Source organism: Rhinichthys klamathensis, unplaced genomic scaffold (genome assembly GCF_029890125.1).
Source record: "Rhinichthys klamathensis goyatoka isolate OS25496 unplaced genomic scaffold, OSU_Roscu_1.1 h1tg000482l_1, whole genome shotgun sequence".
NCBI lineage: Eukaryota > Metazoa > Chordata > Actinopteri > Cypriniformes > Leuciscidae > Rhinichthys > Rhinichthys klamathensis.
In genome coordinates this window covers 165,001-188,517 of record NW_026606969.1, presented here as the reverse complement: position 1 = coordinate 188,517, position 23,517 = coordinate 165,001, and the positions used below count along the sequence as shown (strand labels likewise).

Sequence of the window (23,517 nt, the reverse complement as noted above, 5' to 3'; positions counted from 1 at the left end):
ATAGATAGATAGATAGATAGATAGATAGATAGATAGATAGATAGATAGATAGATAGATAGAATGTGAATTCATTCATATTCTATCTATCTATTCAGGAGCAACAATTAAAATATTAAACAGATTTCCTGTTGTTTTACTTTTGGTACTTTCTGTTTTGTTTTGTTTTTATTCAGAGAGACTGTATGTTGCATGTTGAGGAAAAGAAGATCATGTCTTTCTCAGAACCAAACGCTCTCATGAAAGACTCGTCGTGTCACACAGTTTGATCCAGGCGCTGTAATGATGACGACACTAACGTGATTTACTTTCGCCATCATGCAAACAAACTGCCGTGTTCATGTTGCCGTGTGACCTGTGTACTTAAGCCGATTGGTTACTGTATTTGTCCTCTGTTTCTCCTCTCTCTCTCTCTCTCTCTCTCTCTCTCTCTCTCTCTCTCTCTCTCTCTCTCTCTCTCTCTCTCTCTCTCTCTCTCTCTCTCTCTCTCTCTCTCTCTGTCTCTCTCTCTCTCTCTCTCTCTCTCTCTCTCTCTCTCTCCCAAAAGCCTCATGGGATATCAGGCTAGTGGTATGTCAAGCCTTACGTTTTATTGCATGTGATTTGACATCAATAAAAATGACACACAGCCTCAATCGCTAAAGTGCTGCAAACTCCCGCAGAGAGCATTAAACTCCCGCTGCCGCTTCAGTGTTTCATGAGGGAAGAGACTGTGAAACACGACCTGAGTCGCAACACACACATGAACACACACATGGATTCTCCACAGAATCTGAGTTCAGCGGCTCTGCTTCTATTTGCACTTGATTAGAAGCTGTCAGGAGTTAGTGCACTTCTTTCACTGGGTGAGAATCGAGTGCTAGTGCAGAATTATCATTATAATGTTCATTAAAGCTGTGATGCAACCATATGAAGCACTGACACAAAACACAGAATCAATCATGTAAACTTCATCAAATATGAGACTAATTCAAATTCTGCTGTAAAACAACTTTAGCAAGATTATATATCATTTATTCAGCTTAATTCAACCGAATATTCAATGAGCTGGAGCAATGTTTCTGCCTTAAATGATTACATTGTTTAAATGAATAATGTTTTTAGCTAACTGTGTGATTAGTACGGAGCCCCTAAAGGGACCTTTGCAAAAATATAGAAAAATAATAAAAATAAAAATATAGACTTTCAAGTGCGCACTTTCCCTTTAGGGGCTCGTAGATGTACATTTCTGAAATCAACAACTGAAGACAGTTTCCTCTAATAACAGATCACTCTAAATTGTAATGTGGACTCCATCCATCCATCATCCATCCATCCATCCATCATCCATCCATCATCCATCCATCCATCCATCCATCCATCATCCATCCATCATCCATCCATCCATCCATCATCTATCATCCATCCATCATCCATCCAACCATCCATCATCCATCCATAATCCATCTATCTATCCATCATCCATCCATCCATCATCCATCTATCTATCCATCATCCATCCATCCATCATCCATCTATCCATCATCCATCCTTCATCCATCCATCCATTCATCCATCGATCATCCATCCATCCATCCATCCATCCATCCATCCATGTAAACATCCATCCATCATCCATCCATTCATCCATCCATCATCCATCCATCATCCATCCATCTATCCATCATCCATCCATCCATCATCCATCTATCCATCATCCATCCTTCATCCATTCATCCATCGATCATCCATCCATCCATCCATCCATCCATCCATGTAAACATCCATCCATCATCCATCCATTCATCCATCCATCATCCATCCATCCATGTAAACATCCATCCATCCATTCATCCATCCATCATCCATCCATCCATCATCCATCCATATAAACATCCATCCATCCATCCATCATTCATCCATCCATCCATCATCCATCCATCCATCCATCATCCATCCATCCATTCATCCATCCATCCATCCATCCATGTATACATCCATCCATCCTCCATCATCCATCATCCATCCATCCATCATCCATCCATGTAAACATCCATCCATCATCCATCCATCCATCCATCTATCATCCATCCATCTATCCATCATCCATCCATCCATCCATCCATCCATCCATCCATCTATCTATCTATCTATCTATCTATCTATCTATCTATCTATCTATCTATCTATCTATCTATCTATCTATCTATCTATCTATCTATCTATCTATCTATCTATCTATCTATCTATCTATCTTCTGTCCGTCCTTCCATCCATCTGTCTGTCTAATTTGATAGAACGGCAGTGACAAAATATCCCACACAGCCCATATATAAAACTATGTGTTAATGTAAATTTGGCGTCTGAAGGGACGGAGGGTTTGTTAACATAAGCATTAATAATGATGATCTTGTAACTTGTGCAACATCAAAGGAAAGTGAAGAAGAAAGGCACAAGTAAAGCCCATTATAATCTTTGGTAATGTGACCATTCGGTGAACTCTTACATGATGCTGTCGGGATGGCGTGAGCTTTCGCCTCTTTAATTACTCAGAAAGATGAAGGACAGATGACTCTCGGATCAGGAGAACTGCTGTTTCTGGTCCCAGAAAACTGAGCGTCCATTTCAACAGAGATGGAGGATCAACAGAACGCGTGACGGGGCTGAGAGAGACACAGAAGAGCAAGAGGGCAAACAAAAGGGTTAAACATTTACTAAAAATTTACTAAAGGGACAGTTCATCCAAAAATGAAGTCTGAAAAGAAATGTTGATCCAAACCCAGATTGTTTTCTTTATTCTGTTTGATAAAACATCTGCCAAATGTAAATATCATATTTTAAATGGTGAATATGTGTGGCATAGGCCTATTTCACGTCCTCTGAATATGATGCTGCTTTATGAGAGATTACGATCTTGTTCTTCATGCAAAGCAAGAAATGTTTGTATTTCTATTGCTATTGAAACTATTACAGCCGAATGTTTCTTTAATTATCCTAAATTTAAATTGACAATTTACATGAATTAAGTGTAGAAGAAGCATTACTTTACTTCATATTTGTACTTAATAGTACTTAATGCAAATTTATATTTGTTTTGTTTTGGACACGCCCCCTTAATGGTCAGGTGGGCATGAAGTCACATGATCCATCACTGTAGCCAAACCTGGTGCAAACATTTCTGTGTGTGTTTATTGAATACATCATTGGATTGGATTACATGGCCCATCATGGATTCATCGTATCCGTGTTGGTAAGATGGATTAATTGCATTTTTTGTTACATTTTTCTATTAAGTTCAAATTTAAAAGCTAGGAGCTTCTGAATTGTTTAAATGAGTTGAAATAAGCACAGGAGTTCAGCTCAAAACACGAGTGAATCATTTGCACTTATCATAGATATAAATACCTTGATGATGATGAATTTGTCTGGTTCAGATATTAGCTCTGCCATCTTGGAAAGACCTAATTTGCATGTTGAAATGAAGAGCTCATGGTTTAGCTGGTTAGTTATAATTACATCATCTGACTGTTAAAAAAACACCAATTGAGAGCCATTCAAAAATAACTAAAAATAGTTTATTTTGATTAAATAGATTTTTTTAAATGAAATAACTTCGTTTGATTTTAGTAGATGTGCTGTAGTTTTAGTTATGTTTATCTTGTCTGATTTTAAGGGGAGTTCTGTAATGTTATGACTCGGACAGGCTGCAATATCAGTAGGGGTTTAAAGCCCCCCTGTGGTGAAACTCCAGCGTTTAATGTTGTTTATGTGTCTATGTGGTGTTTTTAATCTGCTTTAAGACACACCATGTGTAAGTTCATAAGTCGACAGCATTGCTGAGTATTTCCTCCTTAAAACTGCAGTGAACCAAAGACAGTCTCAAAAACACGGTTTGAAATCGCTGGTGTTTCTGACGTCACAAACGACCTTGTAACCAATCAGATCAACGTGTGATCGTCAACCAGTGGATCTCTGAGCTGAGGGAGTGAGTGGAGGCGGGGCTCATTTGCATATTCATAGAACCGCGCATACTAAATGAGGCAAGGGTGTCGAGGTACATTCAAGATATTTTAAACAAAAAAAACATTTAAATATGTAATTTTGTTAATCAAAGATGAGTTATGAGGAATAAAAGGATTGACTACAGGGGGACTTTAACAATACTCTGTATGATTTTGAATTTTTAATATTTTAAATGAAATCTGAGAGATTTCTGTTCCTCCATTGACAGACTGAATAGGCTTTTATTCACATATAAACATTGATCAGAAAACATAAACATGAATGAACCTCATTGGTTCTTGCTGAAGCTCAAAAAAAATATAGGTACTATATACTATACTAGATATACTAATATAAATATACAATTTCAGCTAATGTTTATTTTATTTCAAGTAACAAATCATTTTTTATGGTTTTAGTTTTAGTTAACTTTTAACAACTTTTAATAACAATTGTTTATTGTTCAATGTAAGATTTTTATTTCAATGTCAGGTTTTCATGACGGGGTTCAACATCCAACGTACAAGTACAAATATTTATTGTACAAGTTTGAGAATCGTAATCAAGCTCTTGAGTTTTGCAACACTTTTTCCTGCAGAGATTGTTTCCCAATCCAGTCCAATCGAGCAAGCCGACATTTTGACCACATTATGAGATTGTGTTGATTCAGTTTCACTGTATAGCAGCAATTTATCTAATGAAAACACACGTTTCTCGTTCCTTTGTGATCATTGGATGTCTATGGATCTGAGCAGAAGTGATGTTTAGTCACAACTAAACTGCTTTATTTCAGGTCAAATGAAGCTGTGAGGAATATGAATATGAATATTGAAGGGTGTCGGGTCAGTGGCCGGTCATGAATGAATAATCAGTCATCAAACTGAACAATTGACTCACCGTCCATCTTGTAAAAGTGTGTCTGTATCACTGATGAACACAAGCTCAGTGAAGCTCCATCATCTGCAAACTCAAACTGCTCTATAATTACAGGAAATTCAAGAATCAAGAGACAAACGCTAGAAAATTAAGTTATTTTAACGTTATAAATACTGGAAAAAAAAAACAACAACTGTGTTTCTGTCTTGTTTTCCAGCACAAATGTCAAAACATTCATAAATCAAGATACATTTACTGGAGAAGCAAAATGACTGAAGATATTCAGAGTTGTTTTCTGAAAAATGTATCAAAATGAAGTGAGTTTGTGCTTAAAACAAGAACAAATATCTCCAGTGAATGCCTTCAATCGCTGCTTTATGGAGGTCATTTATGTAAGTATGTTTCTATGTATTTATTTCAAACATTGAAAAACTTAAGATATTTTTCTCTGTTCTGCATTAAAGGGATAGTTCACTTTGAAATTAATTTTTGTTATGTTTTAGCTTACCTCAAGGGCATCCAAGATGTAGGTGTCTTTGTTTCCGCAGGAGTTTCAATTTTGATATTTTTAGGTCAAACCGTTCTTGTCTGTCAGTCATATAATGCAGGTCTATGGTCACCACCTCAAAGAGCATGCACAGAGAAGTCCAAATTAAACATGATTTAATGACTCGTAAATGTAAGTACACATTGATGGCCTAAGACACGAAACGAGCGGTTTGTGTGAGAAAACGAACAGTATTTATATCGTTTTTACCTCTTGTAAACACAGCCACGTCCAAGTGATCTGAGGGCGCCGGCGCTTCGGTCTGAGCAAGCGCTGGAAGTGATCTCTCTGAAAAAATTCAACGTTGTCTGTTGATATATCGAAATCGTCTTCCATTGCGATTTCCTGTATATCTAAATATGTTTAGATCTTCACAGTGAAACACTTCCAAAATCTCTGTAAACAATGAGTGATGTACACGCGCGAGAGATATGGCCGTTTTAACTTTTATTCATTTCCAGGATATGAATACTTGATATCAACAATTACATTTTCTCTAGTTAAAATTATAATTATTGATATCAGGAATAATATTTCTACTAGTAACAATGGCAATTTTTGATATCAGGAATTACATTTTCACTAGTAACAATGCTAATTCTTGACATCAACATTTACATTTTCACTAGTTAAAATGATAATTATTGATATCAACAATTGAATTGCAACTAGTAAAAACTATAATTCTTGATATCTGTAATGGTATTTTCACTAGTGAAATGTCACCATAGGCTGCCATTCAAAATCAATTATTGATATCAAGAATTTATTTCTTACTAGTTGAAATTCCAATTTCACATATCACAAATACAATTCTTACTAGTAAAAACCTTTATTTTTGATATCAAGAATTAAATTGTCACTAGTTGAAATGTCTATTCTTGATATCAACAATTGAATTGCTACTAGTAACAATGTTCATTTTTGATATCAATAATTCAATTTTCACTAGTGACAATGTTAATTTCTGATATCATGAATGTGATTGTTACTAGTAAGAAAGCCGTTTTAGATATCTGAAATAATATTGATATCAGAAATACATTTTCAGATATCAAAAATGAAAATTTTTACTAGTAGCAATTCAGTTGTTGATATCAAGAATAGACATAGACTAGTGATAATTTAATTATTGATATCAGGAATTCGCATTTTTACTATAGTAACAATGTAATTATTGATATCAAAAATTATATTTATACTAGTAAGAAATCAATTCTTGATATCAACAATTGATTTTGAATGGCAGTCTATGGTGACATTTCACTAGTGAAAATACAATTGTTGATATCAAGAATTACATTTTTGATATCAATAATTCAATTGTTGATATCAACAATTGAATTCTTGATATCAACAATTCAATTGTTGATATCAACAATTGAATTATTGATATCAAAAATGTAATTGTTGATATCAAAAAATGTAATTGTTGATATCAAAAATTTAATTGTTGATATCAACAATTCATATCCTGGAAATGAATAAAAGTTAAAACGGCTTGCCATAGAGAGATCACTCCGGGCGCTTGCGCAGACCGAAGCGCCCGTGCCCTCAGATCACTTGGATTTGATCAATTATTGTTTGATCAATTATAATGCAGTGTCTTTAAGCAAGTGAAGATGAGCTGGTGTGCGGACGGACCCTGTCAGTGGACGGCACAAACACACACATCACTGACACTTCAGCAAACATCTGTCCACTTCACTTGCTTGCAATAAACTGTGTGTTAAGTGTTAATTACATCTGAGCCTTTCATTCTCCAGGCTGTGTGAGTCACAGACCAGTGAAGCCATCTCCCGTCTGACACACACACTCGCCTGATGTAATCCAGAGATGACTGACTGAAGATTTTCACTCCACAAGTCTGTGAAAAGTTTGTCAAACGTATTATTATTATTACCCATATAAAACGCACATAAACCCTGACCATTTCATTAATTTCCCCACAGAGAACAATGTGACCGTCCACGTCATGAGCAGCCTTGATCCTAGATGCATTCCCAGAGGAAAGAAAAATTAAAAATGATATCTCTTTAACTTCGCAAATGTTTCTCCTAGACAAAAATGAAGTTACTTTAACATCAAATGGAGACTTTTGCTTGAGTCTCCTGCTTCTCACTCTTGTCTCCTGAGATAAAAAACTCTAAACACTCTCATATTTTTATCCTCTAAATAATCCGGAAAGATCTCAACAACATCACGAGCTGTGCTCATATTTCTCTCCTTAGCTAGAGACTCTGGATCACTCACATTTGTCTCATCTAAAGATTCAGAAGAAATCGCAACAAATTCACACACTGAGGGTGATTTTTGGTGCAGCATAATATTCTATTCTATTCTATTCTATTCTATTTTGTATTATATTATATTATAAAGTTAAAGTTCAAATTTTATTATAAGCCCAAAGGGGGATTTTTGGTGGAGCATAAAATTCTATTCTATTCTATTCAAAGTTTATTATAAGCACAGAGGGGGATTTTTGGCGCCGCACAAAATTCTATTCTATTCTAAAGTTCAAGTTTATTATAAGAACGAAAGGCGATTTTTCTGTGCAGCATAAAATTCTATTCTCTTCTATTCTCTTCTATTCTCTTTTATTCTCTTCTATTCTAAAGTTCAAGTTCAAAGTTTATTATATGCCCAGAGGGAGATTTTTGGTGCAGCAAAAATTATATTCTATTATTCTATTCTATTCTATTCTATTCTATTCTATTCTATTCTATTCTATTCTATTCTATTCTATTCTATTCTAAAGTTCAAGTTAAAAGTTTATTATATGCCCAGAGGGAGATTTTTGGTGCAGCAAAAAATTATATTCTATTCTATTGGTTTATTGCATTTCTTCCTTGACCTCTGAACCCCTAAAGCACGCACTGCAACAGCACACAGAAGTGTTGGATGTTTGAGTCTGTGATGCTGATCTCTCAGCTTGTTTGCAGAGCCTGTCAGAGACACAGAACTGCAGGACTAACTCTACACTTACTCTACACACTTCATCCCCAAAGAGCCCATTAGATGTGGAACTGCACACCAGTGTACGAACCAACTGGGAACGAAAGAGCTCTCCGTAGGGGACTAAATTCAGATTGCTATTAGAAACTGCATTGGCGGGTTTAAGACGACTCTGCTGAATCAAGCTCTACTGAGGCGTTCGAACTCTGAGCTCTACTGCTAATATCATCATTATTCCATTCATGAGACACAATTAGGCTCCGTTAATAAGTTACCAAACATCAAGAGAAATATGAGATTAAGATTGTGATTAAATATTTTTCCCCTATGGGGATGATCTGAGGAAAGGCATACAGGTTGCATTTTTATTATTAAAAAATATGGATTTGGATTATGGATGCTGATTTGCACCTTTTTAAATGTGTAGTTACTTTTAATCTGTGTGTATATTCCATTCCATCTGGTTAGTAATATTAAACGTTATTATAGATTCTATAAACGGGTGTTTGGACTGTTGTAGAAGAACGCGTTTGACCCAACGCGCTTTCCGTTCAGCGTTCCGTTGCTAAGAGACGCGTCCAAACACTCGCTAGTTACTCAGCTCAGCTGAACGGACGCTCTCAACATAAACAAAACACGTTAACGATAACCTGCATAAAAATCAATATTTGTCTTTGAACTCTTCTTATCTAACAGCTGAGCTGCTGTTGAACGGCTGAGGACGTGAAATGGATCTTCGTATTCGACAATATCTATTAAAAGCTCAGGAGAAAAGAGGTAGCAGTAACGTTAGCCGTATAATTACGTTACGTGTTTTTAAGTCGATATAATGTGATTGTTTTATTATCTTGTATTGTTAGTCGTGTGAAAACGCATTCATGAGGGGTTAATTGTCACACAGAGAAGGTTACAGTTGTTTTCCATATGTTTTGTGCAGATGTTGTGTTTGTGAGAAGAGCGCATGCGCTGATTGGATCTTCTCAGTCTGAGCTCAGGGTCCTGTGTGCTGAACAAGCTCTACAGGTGAGACTATACAACACACGTCACACTCTACCTGCATCTGCCGTGGAGGTAAAAACTACATTAATTTTTCTCCACAGGGAAAGTGAAATTGATTTTGACCGATAATTAAAAAAAAATTGCTTCTACTGAAGCCAGCGAAGAAGATATTTAGTCTTATTGTTTTATGAAAACTTAATTAAAATGCATTAAGTTTGTGCTTAAAACAAGACCAAATATCTGCAAATAGGAGTCAGAAAAATACACTTAATTTAAAGTGAAAAAGTGTCTTTTTCTGGCAGATATTTGTTCAAGTTTTAAGAAGTTTTCAGAAAACAAGACTTTAATATCTTCAGTCATTTTGCTTCTTCTCCAGTACATGCTCCAGTATCTTGATACCCTTTAAGTTGCACCATAGCCATTACATATTTAAAACAGTAATATACTAAACTAAACTAATATTGACAAACTATATCATTTGAAAGCTTACAATTTGTAGTGTTTTTCAAAATGAATTACAGTAGAGCCGTAATCTATCAATTTGCAACAAGTATAATTTCATACTCCTAAGGCGTGTTCAGACCTTTATTTTGAAATAGTGATGAACATGAAAATCATGAAAGAAGGGTAGAAACCTCAGTTTGTTTTCATGCCAAGAGTTCAAAAGATAACATTACAATAACGTTGTAAAAGATAACAACAAAAAAAGGTCTGAAAATGTTTTAAATATAAAGAAAAAAATTATAGATTCACCATTTGTGATGTGGCAGCGAGCTAGAACGCACATGTGTGTTATTTTTATGTGATTATTGAGGTTGAGTTCATATGCCAAAAATATGCTAAATATGCCAAACTTCCCTAACTACTTCTGAATAGGATGTCAAATTGTATGAAAATTGTGGAAATAATAAGCAAATCTCACTGAAAGCTAATTTTTTTAGATATCAACCTAAAATTTGAAACACAACTTGTTCAGAGTTTCGGATTTAATTTTCTTGCAGGTTTAGATTCCACCAGTTTTTGAAAAAATATATTTTATATAAAATATGAATAATTAAATTTTCACTCAAACTTCTATAACTTATTTTCTGTTTAACTTTCTTAATTTATTTAACTTCTACACAAATCTGCCAAATGTCTTCTTTAAAACAAGGTCAATCTTACATCTATATTCCAAAGCATTCTTGAATTACAACCATTTAAGTTCGGATTGTGCATTTTCATGTTTATTCAAAAAAGGGGGCGTGACACTTAAGAGGTTAATAATATTTGGATATTTGTGCTGGAAAACAAGACAGAAACACTGAGGAAGAACATCATTAGTGTGAAAGTTTCATTGATTTAAGGGTGGTTGCTGTTTAAACATCATTACACCGCATGTTCTGAAATGAACCATGTCCACGTCCGAGTTTGAATGTCAGTTCTTTAATTTAGATGATAAATCTTTATTGATAAGCAAATCAAATACCCTGCTCTAGAGTGTTTCTGGTGTGAGGAAACCCCAAGCTCGAGCTGGATATGGCGTAGGGTGGGCACACACACCGCTTGAACACACACCGCTGAATTTACTCTCCTGCTGCGTCTCAGTGTGTGTGTGTGTGTGACAGCCAGCGTTTGAGTTTCTCCTCTCCGGCTGAAGACACAACGCTGGGTTAGATAACAGCGAGCGGGAGATTCGCCACTGCTACGCCCCCTCCGGCCTTTACCCTAGCGCAGCAGCTTATCTCAAAATGTGCTGTCGTTTCATAAAGAGGGAGAATCTCACTCACAAAAACATACAGAAAAGAAAAAAATCAAACATATGATGTGGTTTGCATAGTGACATTGTTCTCATGACAACATTTACCCTTCAAAGTCTCATTACTGTAATGCATCCTGATGCTTTACATGTAATATTTTTGTGTGTTTCCTGTTATTCTCATGATTGATTCTCAATACAATAATAGTGTAATACACATTTGTTCATACTTTAATTCAGAATACAGTAAAATGCAAACGGTAAAGTGGCCTGGGCCGGGTTTCCCGATAACGATGTATCTTAGCTCTTAAAGGGGTCATATAATGCCATTTTTGTACAAGCTAGTATGATTCTTTAGGGTCTAAATGAAAAGTTTGTAATATACTTTAATTAAAAATTCTCATTAGTATTGTAAGAAAACACTTATTTTACTTGGTCAAAAACAGCTCTGTTTTCAGCACGCCGTTTCAGTGCATATGCCTTTAAATGATAATGAGCTTTGCTGACCCCGCCCCTCTGTTCTGTGCGTACACCGTTTGTAACACAATATCCATAACGCGTTGTTCAGTATAAACGTGGGATTATGAATTATACTGAGAACATCATACATAGAAAACATGCTGTAATGTACCCTAAGTGTAAACCTTAGACGCATTCATTGTGAAGCGTGCAGCTAGCGATTTGCAAAGATTAATATAAATATTAATATAAAGTTTAATAAAACGTTACACTCACTTCAGTTCTTCTGGAGATTCAGCAGGAACACGAATATCTGGTACCGATCCTTTAGTCAGGAGCAGCTTCTTAGCAAATCCAGCTTTATACTGACCCTTGTTTATAAAGCAGTCTGGTGTGAGAAATGATTCGCGCACACATGAACGCATTGACTTTGCTCGTGTGGAATATTCCCTTCGAAAACAAACTCAGCCACTGCGTCTTCAGCGGTTCGGATTTAGGAACATTAAAATGACTGTGTTCGTTATTACACCCAAGAACAGAACACCACAATCGCTTAGACGCCATTCTGCTCATAGACAGTGCTCCAGCATATCAACAATGACCGCGCCGGTCCGCGCAGACTATGATTGACAGCTGGCTCACGAGCGAGGGCGGGTCTGTGTTGAAAGGCTGCTGTCAATCAACAATCGTGGGAGGGGCTTCCGAGTGTGTGACGTCACACGGTCGAACGGCTGGATTTGAGGCAGGGGAAAACATATAAGGAGATTAAAACAAAAACACTGGATGGATTTTTATCATTTTATGATGGTTGTGTACAGGCACTGCCAACACACATTTCAGTACAATCAACTTGTAAAAGTGAATGTACCATTATATGACCCCTTTAAAAGCACTCTCTACGTGCAAGGTTACGAACGCTCGCCACAATTCCACGCGCGTTTCCCAAAAATGCACTTAACATGAACGCGCGATGTAAAGGACTCTATTTTGTTAAGTTAGGTGGAAGGCTAGTCCACTACGGAACTCCGGCAAGAAGTGTGACAGGAGACAGAAGATAATTTAACTGTTTATCTCTTCAGATGTGTCGATATACATATCCAGCATTAGGCTATACAGCATTAGAATTGAGGTGGTAAAATGTGGTTTAGTCTGAAATAAACAAATAAATATATCAGAATATGTCTGAATACAGTAAACATAAAGATTCACCTCAGTATACATCATCTTTATATTGTCCACAGCGCGGTAAATGGCGCTAAACATATGCGTGGGAATTACACTGGCATCACTCGCCTCTAAACACATTCATCACAATATGAACAGAATAACAACAATCAGATATACAGCTGCGACATGAAAGTGTTAATATATCACAATATAACAGCTAAATATAAGGATAAATGAACTTACATTCATGCACGCACATTTACCACTCGTAGAAGATGGCGGCAGAGACGAAACTGAAAGTAAACTAAAACTCTGGCGGAATGCGCGTGAGCGCGCTGTACGTGAACAACAGCATAATATACATTAAAGGGCTACCCATACCATATCAGTATAAGGAATTTAGTACAGCCGCCCCCAGATTAGCATAGCTAAAATGTAGAAGATGTAAATTCCTTAGTTCTTAACGTCGGTTTCATCATCATCCGGGAGTGCTGGGAGTTGAACTAGCTTAGCCACTGGTCGAAGATACAGGCGATCCTTTATTCTGACCTTTGCTGACCTAATATGGCCGTCTTCGCTGGGAACCAGACTCTCAACCTTACCAATGGGCCAGTGAGCACGAGGCAGTTGTGGGTCCACCACCATTACCACCGTACCCTGAGTCAGATCCTGAGTCTCACGCTGCCACTTAAGACGAGGCTGGAGGTTAGGTAAGTAATGCCGGGTATAATGCGCCCAAAAGTGATCAACTATAGTCTGGGCATGGCGCCATCGACGCTTAGACAGAGGTTCTGGAGTGTAGACCACTTGGGGTAGTGAAGAGTCCCGCCGCCCCATGAGGAGGAAGTTAGGCGTGACTGGGTCTACATCTGCAACGTCAGACGAGACATAACCCAGTGGCTTACTATTCAGGATACCCTCTATCTCCACTAACACAGTGTGCAAGACATCTTCAGGCAGGGATTGACTTCCTACAACGACCTGCAGGGCTGACTTCACAGATTTGATCTCACGCTCCCATGTGCCGCCAAAATGCGGTGCCGCAGGAGGATTCATCTTGAAAGTGATCTGATGGTCTGCCAGCCGTTCCTGCAGTTGAGGTTCCATTCTCCTGAAAGCTTCTCTCAGTTCTGTTTCGGCACCTCTGAAATTAGTCCCTTGGTCAGAGAGAATTTCCGAAGGAGTACCTCGCCGTGCTATGAAACGTCTCAGGGAAAGTAAAAAAGCATCGGCATCCAGGCTATTGAGGAGATCGAGATGTATGCAGCGGGTAGTCAGACATTTAAAGATCACACCCCATCTTTTTTCTGAGCGGCGGCCTATTTTTACAGTGAAGGGCCCGAAGCAGTCGACACCTGTCGAGAAGAATGGTGGTTGATGAAGTCGTAGACGAGCCAAGGGTAGATCAGCCATTATGGGTACTGTTGGCTTAGCCCTCCACCTCTGGCATTGAACGCACCCCCTCTGGTGTTGCTTCACTGCTTGCCTGCCTCTCAGAACCCAGTAGTAACGACGGAGCTCAGCAAAAACTCTGTCAGGACCGGGATGAAATAAGCGTTCATCAAAATCTTGGATCAGGAGCTTGGTAACAGAATGATGGGAGTCTAAAACTACTGGATGAGTCTCGGTTGGACTCAGGCCTTCCAATCTCCGGAGCCGTCCTCCAACTCGAATTAGACCTAATGCCTGATCAAACTCCGGTGCCAGTGTTTTCAGACAACTAGAAGAGCCCACTGGTTTGCCTGCCTTCAAAGCTTTGAAATCTAGAGGAAAGGACTCAGCCTGAGACCGACTTAACAAAAACGCTTCAGCACTTCGATAATCAGGACTCGGAGTTCCAGCATCTGAGTTGGCCGCCCCGTAGAGGGACTGGTATGTTGCCTTAACCAAAGCTTTCCAGGAGGTGAATTGAGCTGCATCAGGCATTTGCGGACTCGGGTCATCTACAGTTAATCCACAGAATACAGTCTTTCTGGTTTCTGAGGAATCATCTCGATTCTCCATAGGGGGTATAGCTGGCCACTGTTCTGGTGATTCACGGAGGAAATGAGGTCCCTGATTCCACCGACTGGGATTTGCCAGCTCTACCAGTGTCTTCCCCCGGGTGATGTCGTCTGCCGGGTTATTTGCTGAGTCCACATATCTCCATGAATGCAGATCAGTCAATTCCTGGATTTCGGCCACTCTTGTGCCGACAAAAACTTTATACCGGCAGGACTCAGTAGAGTCAGTCCAGAGTGTCGTCGTCTCAATTGGAATGGTCAGCTCTTGCAATAGAAGCTTAGCGAGCTGTGCACCCGCCAAGGCTGCACAAAGTTCCAACCGCGGCATTGTCAATTGTCGCTTTGGAGCTACCCTTGACCTGGCCATCACAAAGGAAGTGTGGACTTCACCCTGTTGCTCGATGAGCAGGTACGCCACTGCTCCATATGCCACCTCGGCTGCATCACAGAAAATGTGCAAGCTGAATCGGGACGCCTCATCCTTGAAACGTGAAGGAATGTAACAACGGGGAAACACAACCATAGCAAGGTTCGGTAACTCGTGTTCCCACGCTCTCCAGCTTTCAAGCAGATCTGTGGGAAGGTTTGGGTCATCCCAACTTCTCGGTTTAGCCCAGAGCTTTTGGACTAAAACTTTAGCCCTGGTGGTGAAGGGGTTGACGAACCCTAAAGGGTCATATTGGGATGCCAGGACTTTGTAGATGTGTCTCATTGTCGGGAGACACTCTGTCGTCGGGCGGTGTCTGTAACCCAGACAATCATTGAGACAGTGCCACATCAGACCTAGAGCTGGCTCCTGAGGGTCAGAATGATTCTTCTGCAGCCATAGCTCTATACTCTGTGATTTAGCATCCGCTGGTAAGTGGTCGACCACTGAGGGGACATTGCTGGCCCACTGCCGTATTTCGAACCCCCCAGAGGCAAGAAAGGATCTCATCTTGTTGACTAACTGTCTAGCTTGTTCCACAGTGGGGAGACTCTGTAGACAGTTGTCCACATAGAAGCTATGTTCTATGGACTGTCTCACTGCTTCGTCGCCTGTCTGATGGTCTCTGACATGCTTCTGCAGTGCGAAGGTCGCACAGCATGGGCTGCAGGTTGTTCCGAAAGGCAAGACTTCCCACTGGTAGATATCAGGCTGATCTCCTTTCCGCATGTTTCGCCAGATGAACCTCAGAAGAGGTTTGTCCTCCGGCAGGAGCCTTACTTGATGGAACATAGCGCGTATGTCTCCGCTGATAGCAACTGGATGCTGTCGGAACCGAATAAGGACTCCCAATAATGAAGCACCAAGGCATGGGCCAGGAAGGAGCTGCTGGTTGAGGGAGAGGCCTTGATGAATGAAGGAGCAGTTGAAAACTAATCTGTCCTTGCCATTGTGGTGGACAAGATGATGTGGGATGAACCACGATTCCTTATCCATATGTAGAAGTTCTGGCGGGATCTTGACAACATATCCTGCATCCAAGAGCTTCTGGATCTCTGCCTCATAAACCTTAGCCTTCCCTGGATCCCTGCCCAAGCGTTTCTCCGTACCCCTAAGATTGGGTAGAACAGACTCCCTGGTAGCCTTCAATGGTGGTGCATTTGGAGTGCGTACGAGGGGGGTAGCATAACGCCAGATTCCATCCACTTCCACACGCTGAGTTCTGCTCTCCAAAAGTTCCATGGCTACTTGGTCCTGTCGTGACCGCGTTACTAGCTTCTCGTTGCTGTAAGGAAGAATGTCCAACTGCCACAGCCGTTCGACCTCTTGGAGTATCGGATCTCGCACAGATGTAAGTGAAGTGAGCAAACACTGTTGAGATGGTATTTGGTGCGGGAGAAGCCCGTCTGGTCCCTGGAGAACCTAACCGAGCTGCGTATGTACAGCTGCTGGTCCGCCATCTGGGCCTAATCTGGTGGGCTCTTTTGCACTGATTAGACCTGGATAATCAGATCCAATTAAAAGAAGGGGCTGAATTTTGCTGAATGATGGAAGAGGAATACCCTTTAGGTGGCAGTAGCTCCTCTGAAGTCTCTTGCTAGGGTATGTCTGCTCAGTCAAGGTCAGGAGAGGTGCAGAGAATACACCAGCGAGGTTGTACCTCTCTTTCGGCCTGGACTGGGGTGAGAGCTGAAAGTGGACTGACTGTCCCTCCAGCTGGGTAATATCATGACGAATGGTACGAAGGGCCATAACTTCCTTCTTTCCTTGTAGTCCTAGCTCTTGTACCGCTGCGGGAAGGATAATGCTGCGCTGTGCACCATCATCAAGGATTGCGTAGGTTTGAATAGACTTCTCGCCTTTCCACAGCAACACGGGGGTGACCTTTAGGAAGACCCGACCTGTATGGCTAGGTGGTGTCACATAGATGCGGTCACTTGAGGTTGTAACTAGCATGATGCTCGGCCCTTGCTGTGCTATGCGGTGAAGAACTCTAAGATGCACGTCCCCACATTCCCTGCATGGTTTTCTCAATGTGCACTCACTACAATTGTGGTTGGTGCGTCCGCATTTCCAGCATCTCTTAGCTTCTTTTATCCACTTGATAAGTCGCTCAGGTGGGCATTCCGCGATCTCATTGCACTGAGAGAGGTAGTGTTCTTCACTGTGACAGAATAAACACAGGCGCTTTGTTCTCTGAACTAATTGCTGGTTGGAAAGAGCCTCTGTTCGGACATGCTTTACTTCTTTAACCTCCTTGGGCTGATTACTACCATGATAAACGGAGATGGCCCGGGTCTGTGGCTTAATAATAGCTGGACGCTCCCTACGTGGAGCTGGAGCCTTCTCAGTGTGGTAACGTTGAGCCATCTTTGATGAAAGCCGTTGGGCTTCGGCCTTGACCTTCAACCACTCTGCAAGATCGTGTAAATTATATGGATTAAGACTGTCTGTATTCAGTCTTCCCCTTAGTTGTAAGTGCTCTATGAAACCATCCTTGTAGTGTTTAGGGAGTTTACTAAGCAACCTGTCAACATGACCGGTACAGGTAAGCTCTCTTCCTTGTGGTCCCTCTAGAGACATAAGCATACCCACCAGAAGATCAATGTTAAGAGCAAAGTTCTGGAATGCTTTTGAATCTCCAGCCTTGATATCTGGTAAGTTCATTAGAGCCGCAACCTCACTTTGTGCAAGCTGGTGGGGTTGGCCGTATTGGCGCTGCAGGGCTGCCATGGCTGCTGTGTAAGGTGCTTGGGCTATCAGCTTTGCTTCGTCAAAGACCAACTGCTCCATCAGCACACGATATTTGTAATGTTCTGTGAGCTCAGTGTGGGGGTTCAGCAGATTGTCGAGGGCTATTTTCAGATCTGTGAACTCTCTTTCACTGTCATTCACAAGCTTTGGTAGCGATGGGACTGGGACTGGTTGGAGCGGAGGTGCAGCAGGTACTGGCTGAGATACTGGACGTGCGTGTGTGGCCAGATATGGCACGGTAGATGCCACTGGAGGAGGATGCCAGTTCTGTACTGATGACTGAATGGAGGGCTGCGGTGTGTAATATCCTGCGACCATGGGTGATGGCTGATACGGGTGTGACACGTGTGTTGGTTGGCTATGTGTAGGGATCTGTAATTGGTAAACTGGTGGCGCCAGAGTGTTGTGCACTGTTGTGACTGTAGGCAGCTTCAATGACGTAATGGTTTGTGGCAAAGATGATATAACATTATAGGAAGCAGGGGAGGACATTGCACTGCATGCCACTGCCGTCTGCCTCGCATACATTGCTGCTGGCAGCTGAATAAATGGTTGCGGTGTGGGTGTACTGTACACCATATGAGCTGTAGTTGGAGACGTCTGGCACCGTATAGATTGATGGGAGGTGTCCCTGGGCGCCCCAAGGCATGGAATGAGCGTCTCTGTATTCAGTAATGGGATGGCTGGAACTGCAGTAGCCTTTGGCCTGACAATCGGTGGTGAGTAAGCTTGAGCTTGTTCCATTCGCTCGAAGAACGGGGAAACAGTGCCATCACTTAACGACTCACACTCTAACTGTCTGTTATCTCGGTGCTGTGGTACTGGAGATGTGTAATTAGAGGAAGGAGATCTAACAACATCTAACTGCTCCACCATGCTGCTGAGCCTCATGTCTGTACGGCCCCCACTGACTATGGCAGGACCTTGTCCATACTGCAGAGATGAAAACTCGTGCCTGGTCGGCTGAACCCCAGTCGAGGCGGGCTCGGCCTGCCCACTGAAGGTCAACGGTGCCGCTGCATTATCCATCTTCAGCTGCTGATATGTCTCGTGAGGCCCAGTAACTGGTAGAAGGGATTTAGGCAAGGCTACCTCGTAAGCTTGCAAATATGAAGGGATCTGACGTGCTCTGACTTGCATTTGAGCAGGATGCGTGGTATCTGGAGAACAACATGGCTCCATGTCACCGTAGTGGCTATAGCAATCCGGCTCGAAGGACCAAATGTAAAGGACTCTATTTTGTTAAGTTAGGTGGAAGGCTAGTCCACTACGGAACTCCGGCAAGAAGTGTGACAGGAGACAGAAGATAATTTAACTGTTTATCTCTTCAGATGTGTCGATATACATATCCAGCATTAGGCTATACAGCATTAGAATTGAGGTGGTAAAATGTGGTTTAGTCTGAAATAAACAAATAAATATATCAGAATATGTCTGAATACAGTAAACATAAAGATTCACCTCAGTATACATCATCTTTATATTGTCCACAGCGCGGTAAATGGCGCTAAACATATGCGCGGGAATTACACTGGCATCACTCGCCTCTAAACACATTCATCACAATATGAACAGAATAACAACAATCAGATATACAGCTGCGACATGAAAGTGTTAATATATCACAATATAACAGCTAAATATAAGGATAAATGAACTTACATTCATGCACGCACATTTACCACTCGTAGAAGATGGCGGCAGAGACGAAACTGAAAGTAAACTAAAACTCTGGCGGAATGCGCGTGAGCGCGCTGTACGTGCACAACAGCATAATATACATTAAAGGGCTACCCATACCATATCAGTATAAGGAATTTAGTACACGCGAGAACGTGCTACTTAAGCATCGCTGTCCATTCGCGAAGTGCTGAAATATGACCTTATATAGAATCGTATTCTGAACGTTTAACCTAATAATCGTAATTGGTTGTGGATTAGAAATCAAGACAAGTCTGGATATAAAGCACCTATACAGGCTGACAAAATGGCTGAACAAAAACAAAAAAACAAGAGAAGATACCTTTCAAAAAGATAAAATTAATGTCCTTTTAGAGGAGATAGAGGGAAACAAAGATTTTATTTTTAACAGATTTAAAGGACACCATACAAATAAGGAAAAACAAAACATCTGGAAGGACATTGTCACATTGCAAACTAACTGCAACCAGAGATCAGGGAAGGAGGTCCGCAAGAAATGCCCAATACATGGCTGGTTTTCGTGCACGTCAGCAAGTCATTGACAGATTTTTTTGAATTCATCCCTATTTTGCCCGCTCTTTAAAGCATATTTCCAAGATTACTTATTTTATGATTTTTAGTTTTTTGTTCATTCGTTTAATTTAGATGTGTATTTCTATTTTTTCTTCCCTTTTTAATTATTTCATTTATTTATTTAAACAAAACACGAGTACAACAAAGTGTACAATAAAGTACAATCAAAACCTTATATTATAGCCTACTTACGTTGCAGTGTAATCTGCCGGTTGTCCTGCAGGTTACCTCATAAATCTGTCGATGCACTTGGGGATTTACGATTACTCCAGAGCACTCGTAGTTCTACGAAGATTTTCAAGTGCTACTTAAGTTACGATGCTTTTGGGAAACGCAGCCCAGGACATGTTCTTGACGGGTTTTGAGGTGAATCTCACAAAATATGCCAAGTGCAAATAGTAAGATGATATTTGCAGATGCTATAAATAATTGTCAGATATTATTTTGTCCTTAGGGTAAGGGTTAGGCAGTGCTATTTTAGTATAATTGAGATACTATTAAAATTTGTATTAATATTTCGTTTTTTATATTTTCTAATTTAATTAAAATTTTTGTTAAACTTTTAGTATTTTTGTCGTGTTCATTAGTTTAAAAAATGTCTATATAGGGTTTTTGCATTTTTATTTTTACTTATTTTATACATCAAGTTAAACTAAATGACAATGAGACATTTTGCATTATCAAATGGCTGAAATAAAATAAGTTTAAGTTGTTTTAGATATTATTTCAGTTAACATTTATTTTACTCCAAGTAACAAAAGTACTTTTCATGGCTTTAGTTTTAGTTTGAGTAGTAGTTTTAGTTTTTCCATGGTTTTTCAATGTAAATGCACTAGACGGACTCTTTAACTTTTGCACTCAAGTCTTTTGCAGTGTTTCATGCATGACATTGCATTTTAACAGCAAGTTCAAGACCTTGTGATTTTTTTTTCCCGTTCCACTGACATCCCAGACAGCAACACAGTGTCGGCCCAGATCCGGCCCACATCTGGAACGTGTTGAATCCACATGTACCAGATGTGGCCCGGATCTGGGCCGACACTGTTGCTGTCTGGGATACGTCTTGCATTTTTTACATCAAAAACACATTCTTTGGGAACCGGCCCTTCTTCACACCACCGCTCCTGTTACCCGGGCGGAGCCAGAGAGGTGGATAGACACTGTGTGAAACATAAATCTAAACATTGAGTCCATAAATGTTTTCACATTGGTGCTGCATCCAAAAGGACGGAATAGCAAGCCAAGCAATTGTGTTGCCATTTCACCTCAAATGTGTGTATAAATCATCTCTAATATGCTGACACAGTTCAAACGTCACATTCGACCAACAGAAAAACGCAATAATTTGAACCGTCCCATTCCTGAGAAGAGAAAAGCTGACAAAACGAGCAGTTCAGCAGGCTTTTGCTCAATGAGTTGTGAAGTGAGAAATCCTCAATAGATAAGCGACAGCATATGAGCATTGGGAATTCATTCCTCTCAGAACTGAAGAAGTGTATAATATATACTGGGCTTGTCTGAGGTGTAAGCTGAACGCAGCTTTCTGCACTCAAGCACTTTAAAAAGTTCCATTATGTGCTTCCTGATGTGGCAACATTTTTATTGCCGGCTGGGAGATATGTTTGAAGCTTAGGGGTTTCATTTGTAGAGAAGTTTCTGATGGCAAATCCTGCTGTCTTGCTGAATACTGCCTACATAGACAGCATCATGACTGAAAGGATCAAACCTCATAAGGGACTGAATAGGCAGCAAGTGATTTCCAATAGAGTTTACATTAACATGCCAAAAAGCTAAATACTGTATAGCAAATCTCGTTGCTTGGTTGTTTATATCGTAAAACTCTATTATCACCCAGCTGTATATAAAAAAGTTGGATATATATCACTGCAAAAAAAAAAATTCCATGCTTGTCCATATATCTAAAAAAATCTTAAATCAAGAAGCAAATGTCAAAGTAAAATGACTTGTTTTTGACTTTGTCTTGTTTCTTGATTTTAAAAAAATAATAAATTAAGTGAGATTTTGCTTAAACCAAGCAAAATGATCTGCCAATGGGGTTAAAAAATACCCCATTCATTCATTTATAAGCTCTTTATATAAAGTTATAAAGGAGATGTCTACATATATATATAAATAGTCCAACTTTTCTCACATACATAAAGTACACTGATGTAAAGTGGTATATATCATATAGATTAAAAATAAAAAACTGAAGTAATTACATTGCATAATTATTCGTACCCTTTTCTGGGACACTTGAAATTTATCTCAGGCATTTCAGTGTCGCTGCTCATCTTTGAGATATTTCTACACTTTGACTGGAGTTAACCTGCAGCACATTCACTTGAATGGACATGATTTGGAAAGCCACACACCTGTCAATAAAGGGTCTAAGATGAAAATTAATATCAGAGCAAAAACCAAGCCTACAGAGTTGTCACAAACCTGTTCTTTGCTTTGTCATGATGGGCTGAGGAATGTAGATTGATGTGGAAAAAAGTAATTTAAAGCCCCATAAGGCTGCAAAACAAAATGTGAAAAAAGAAATGGGTATGAAGTATTTTCCCCACGTAAAGCAATATGTACCTATAGTAAATCTCATCTGCTTGATTGATTATCGTCCTAAAATGTAATTATATTATCGTCCAGCTGTAATCTGATGAATGCAACTGTACGGCATGAAGATACTAAGGTATTATAAACATCATGATTTTCTGTAAAAGCCGATTTGAAACAACATGAACTGTGAAAAGTGCAATATAAATATATTTTTTTGGGGTATTATTTATTTTTTTATTTAAAAAGGGACCATGTAAAAAATGTAACATACATTTTTTCATTTCATGCATTGTACCGGATTTAGCCAAAGGCTATTTTTCATCCGTAGTCCCCAGACATTGACTTGACTAATGACACCCTGCTCTAATATGCATACAGAAAATTGGTAACACTTTATTTTACAGTGTCCTTGTTACATATGTTACATGTACTTACCATACTAATAACAGTAAATTATGCATAATTACATGCAATTAACCCTCAACCAAACCCTAATCCTACCCTAACCCTATAGTCAGTACATGTAGTTACTTAATTAATATTACTCAGTACTCAAATGTTTAATTTCACTGTAACAATGACACCTTAAAATAAAGTGTAACCAAAAAATGCACAGTATGCACACGGATATACAGGTGAAACTCAAAAAATTGGAAGAATATGGTGCAAAAGTTCATTTATTTCAGTAATTCAACTTAAAAGCTGAAACTAATATATTATATAGACTCATTACATGCAAAGTGAGATATTTCAAGCCTTTATTTGTTATAATTTTGATGA

The 23,517-nt window shown here is 39.6% G+C and overlaps 1 protein-coding gene across 1 annotated transcript in view; it reads left to right on the top strand.

The window, feature by feature from the left end:
- Nucleotides 1-8,942: 8,942 nt before the first annotated feature.
- Nucleotides 8,943-23,517, top strand: part of LOC130072189 (cilia- and flagella-associated protein 46) — a 122,736-nt gene continuing 108,161 nt past the window's right edge. Inside the window, exons 1-2 of the mRNA XM_056237202.1 lie at nt 8,943-9,134; nt 9,295-9,380. Coding sequence (XP_056093177.1) covers nt 9,086-9,134; nt 9,295-9,380 — 135 coding nt within the window. The 5' untranslated portion in view covers nt 8,943-9,085. The remainder of the gene's footprint in view (nt 9,135-9,294; nt 9,381-23,517) is intronic.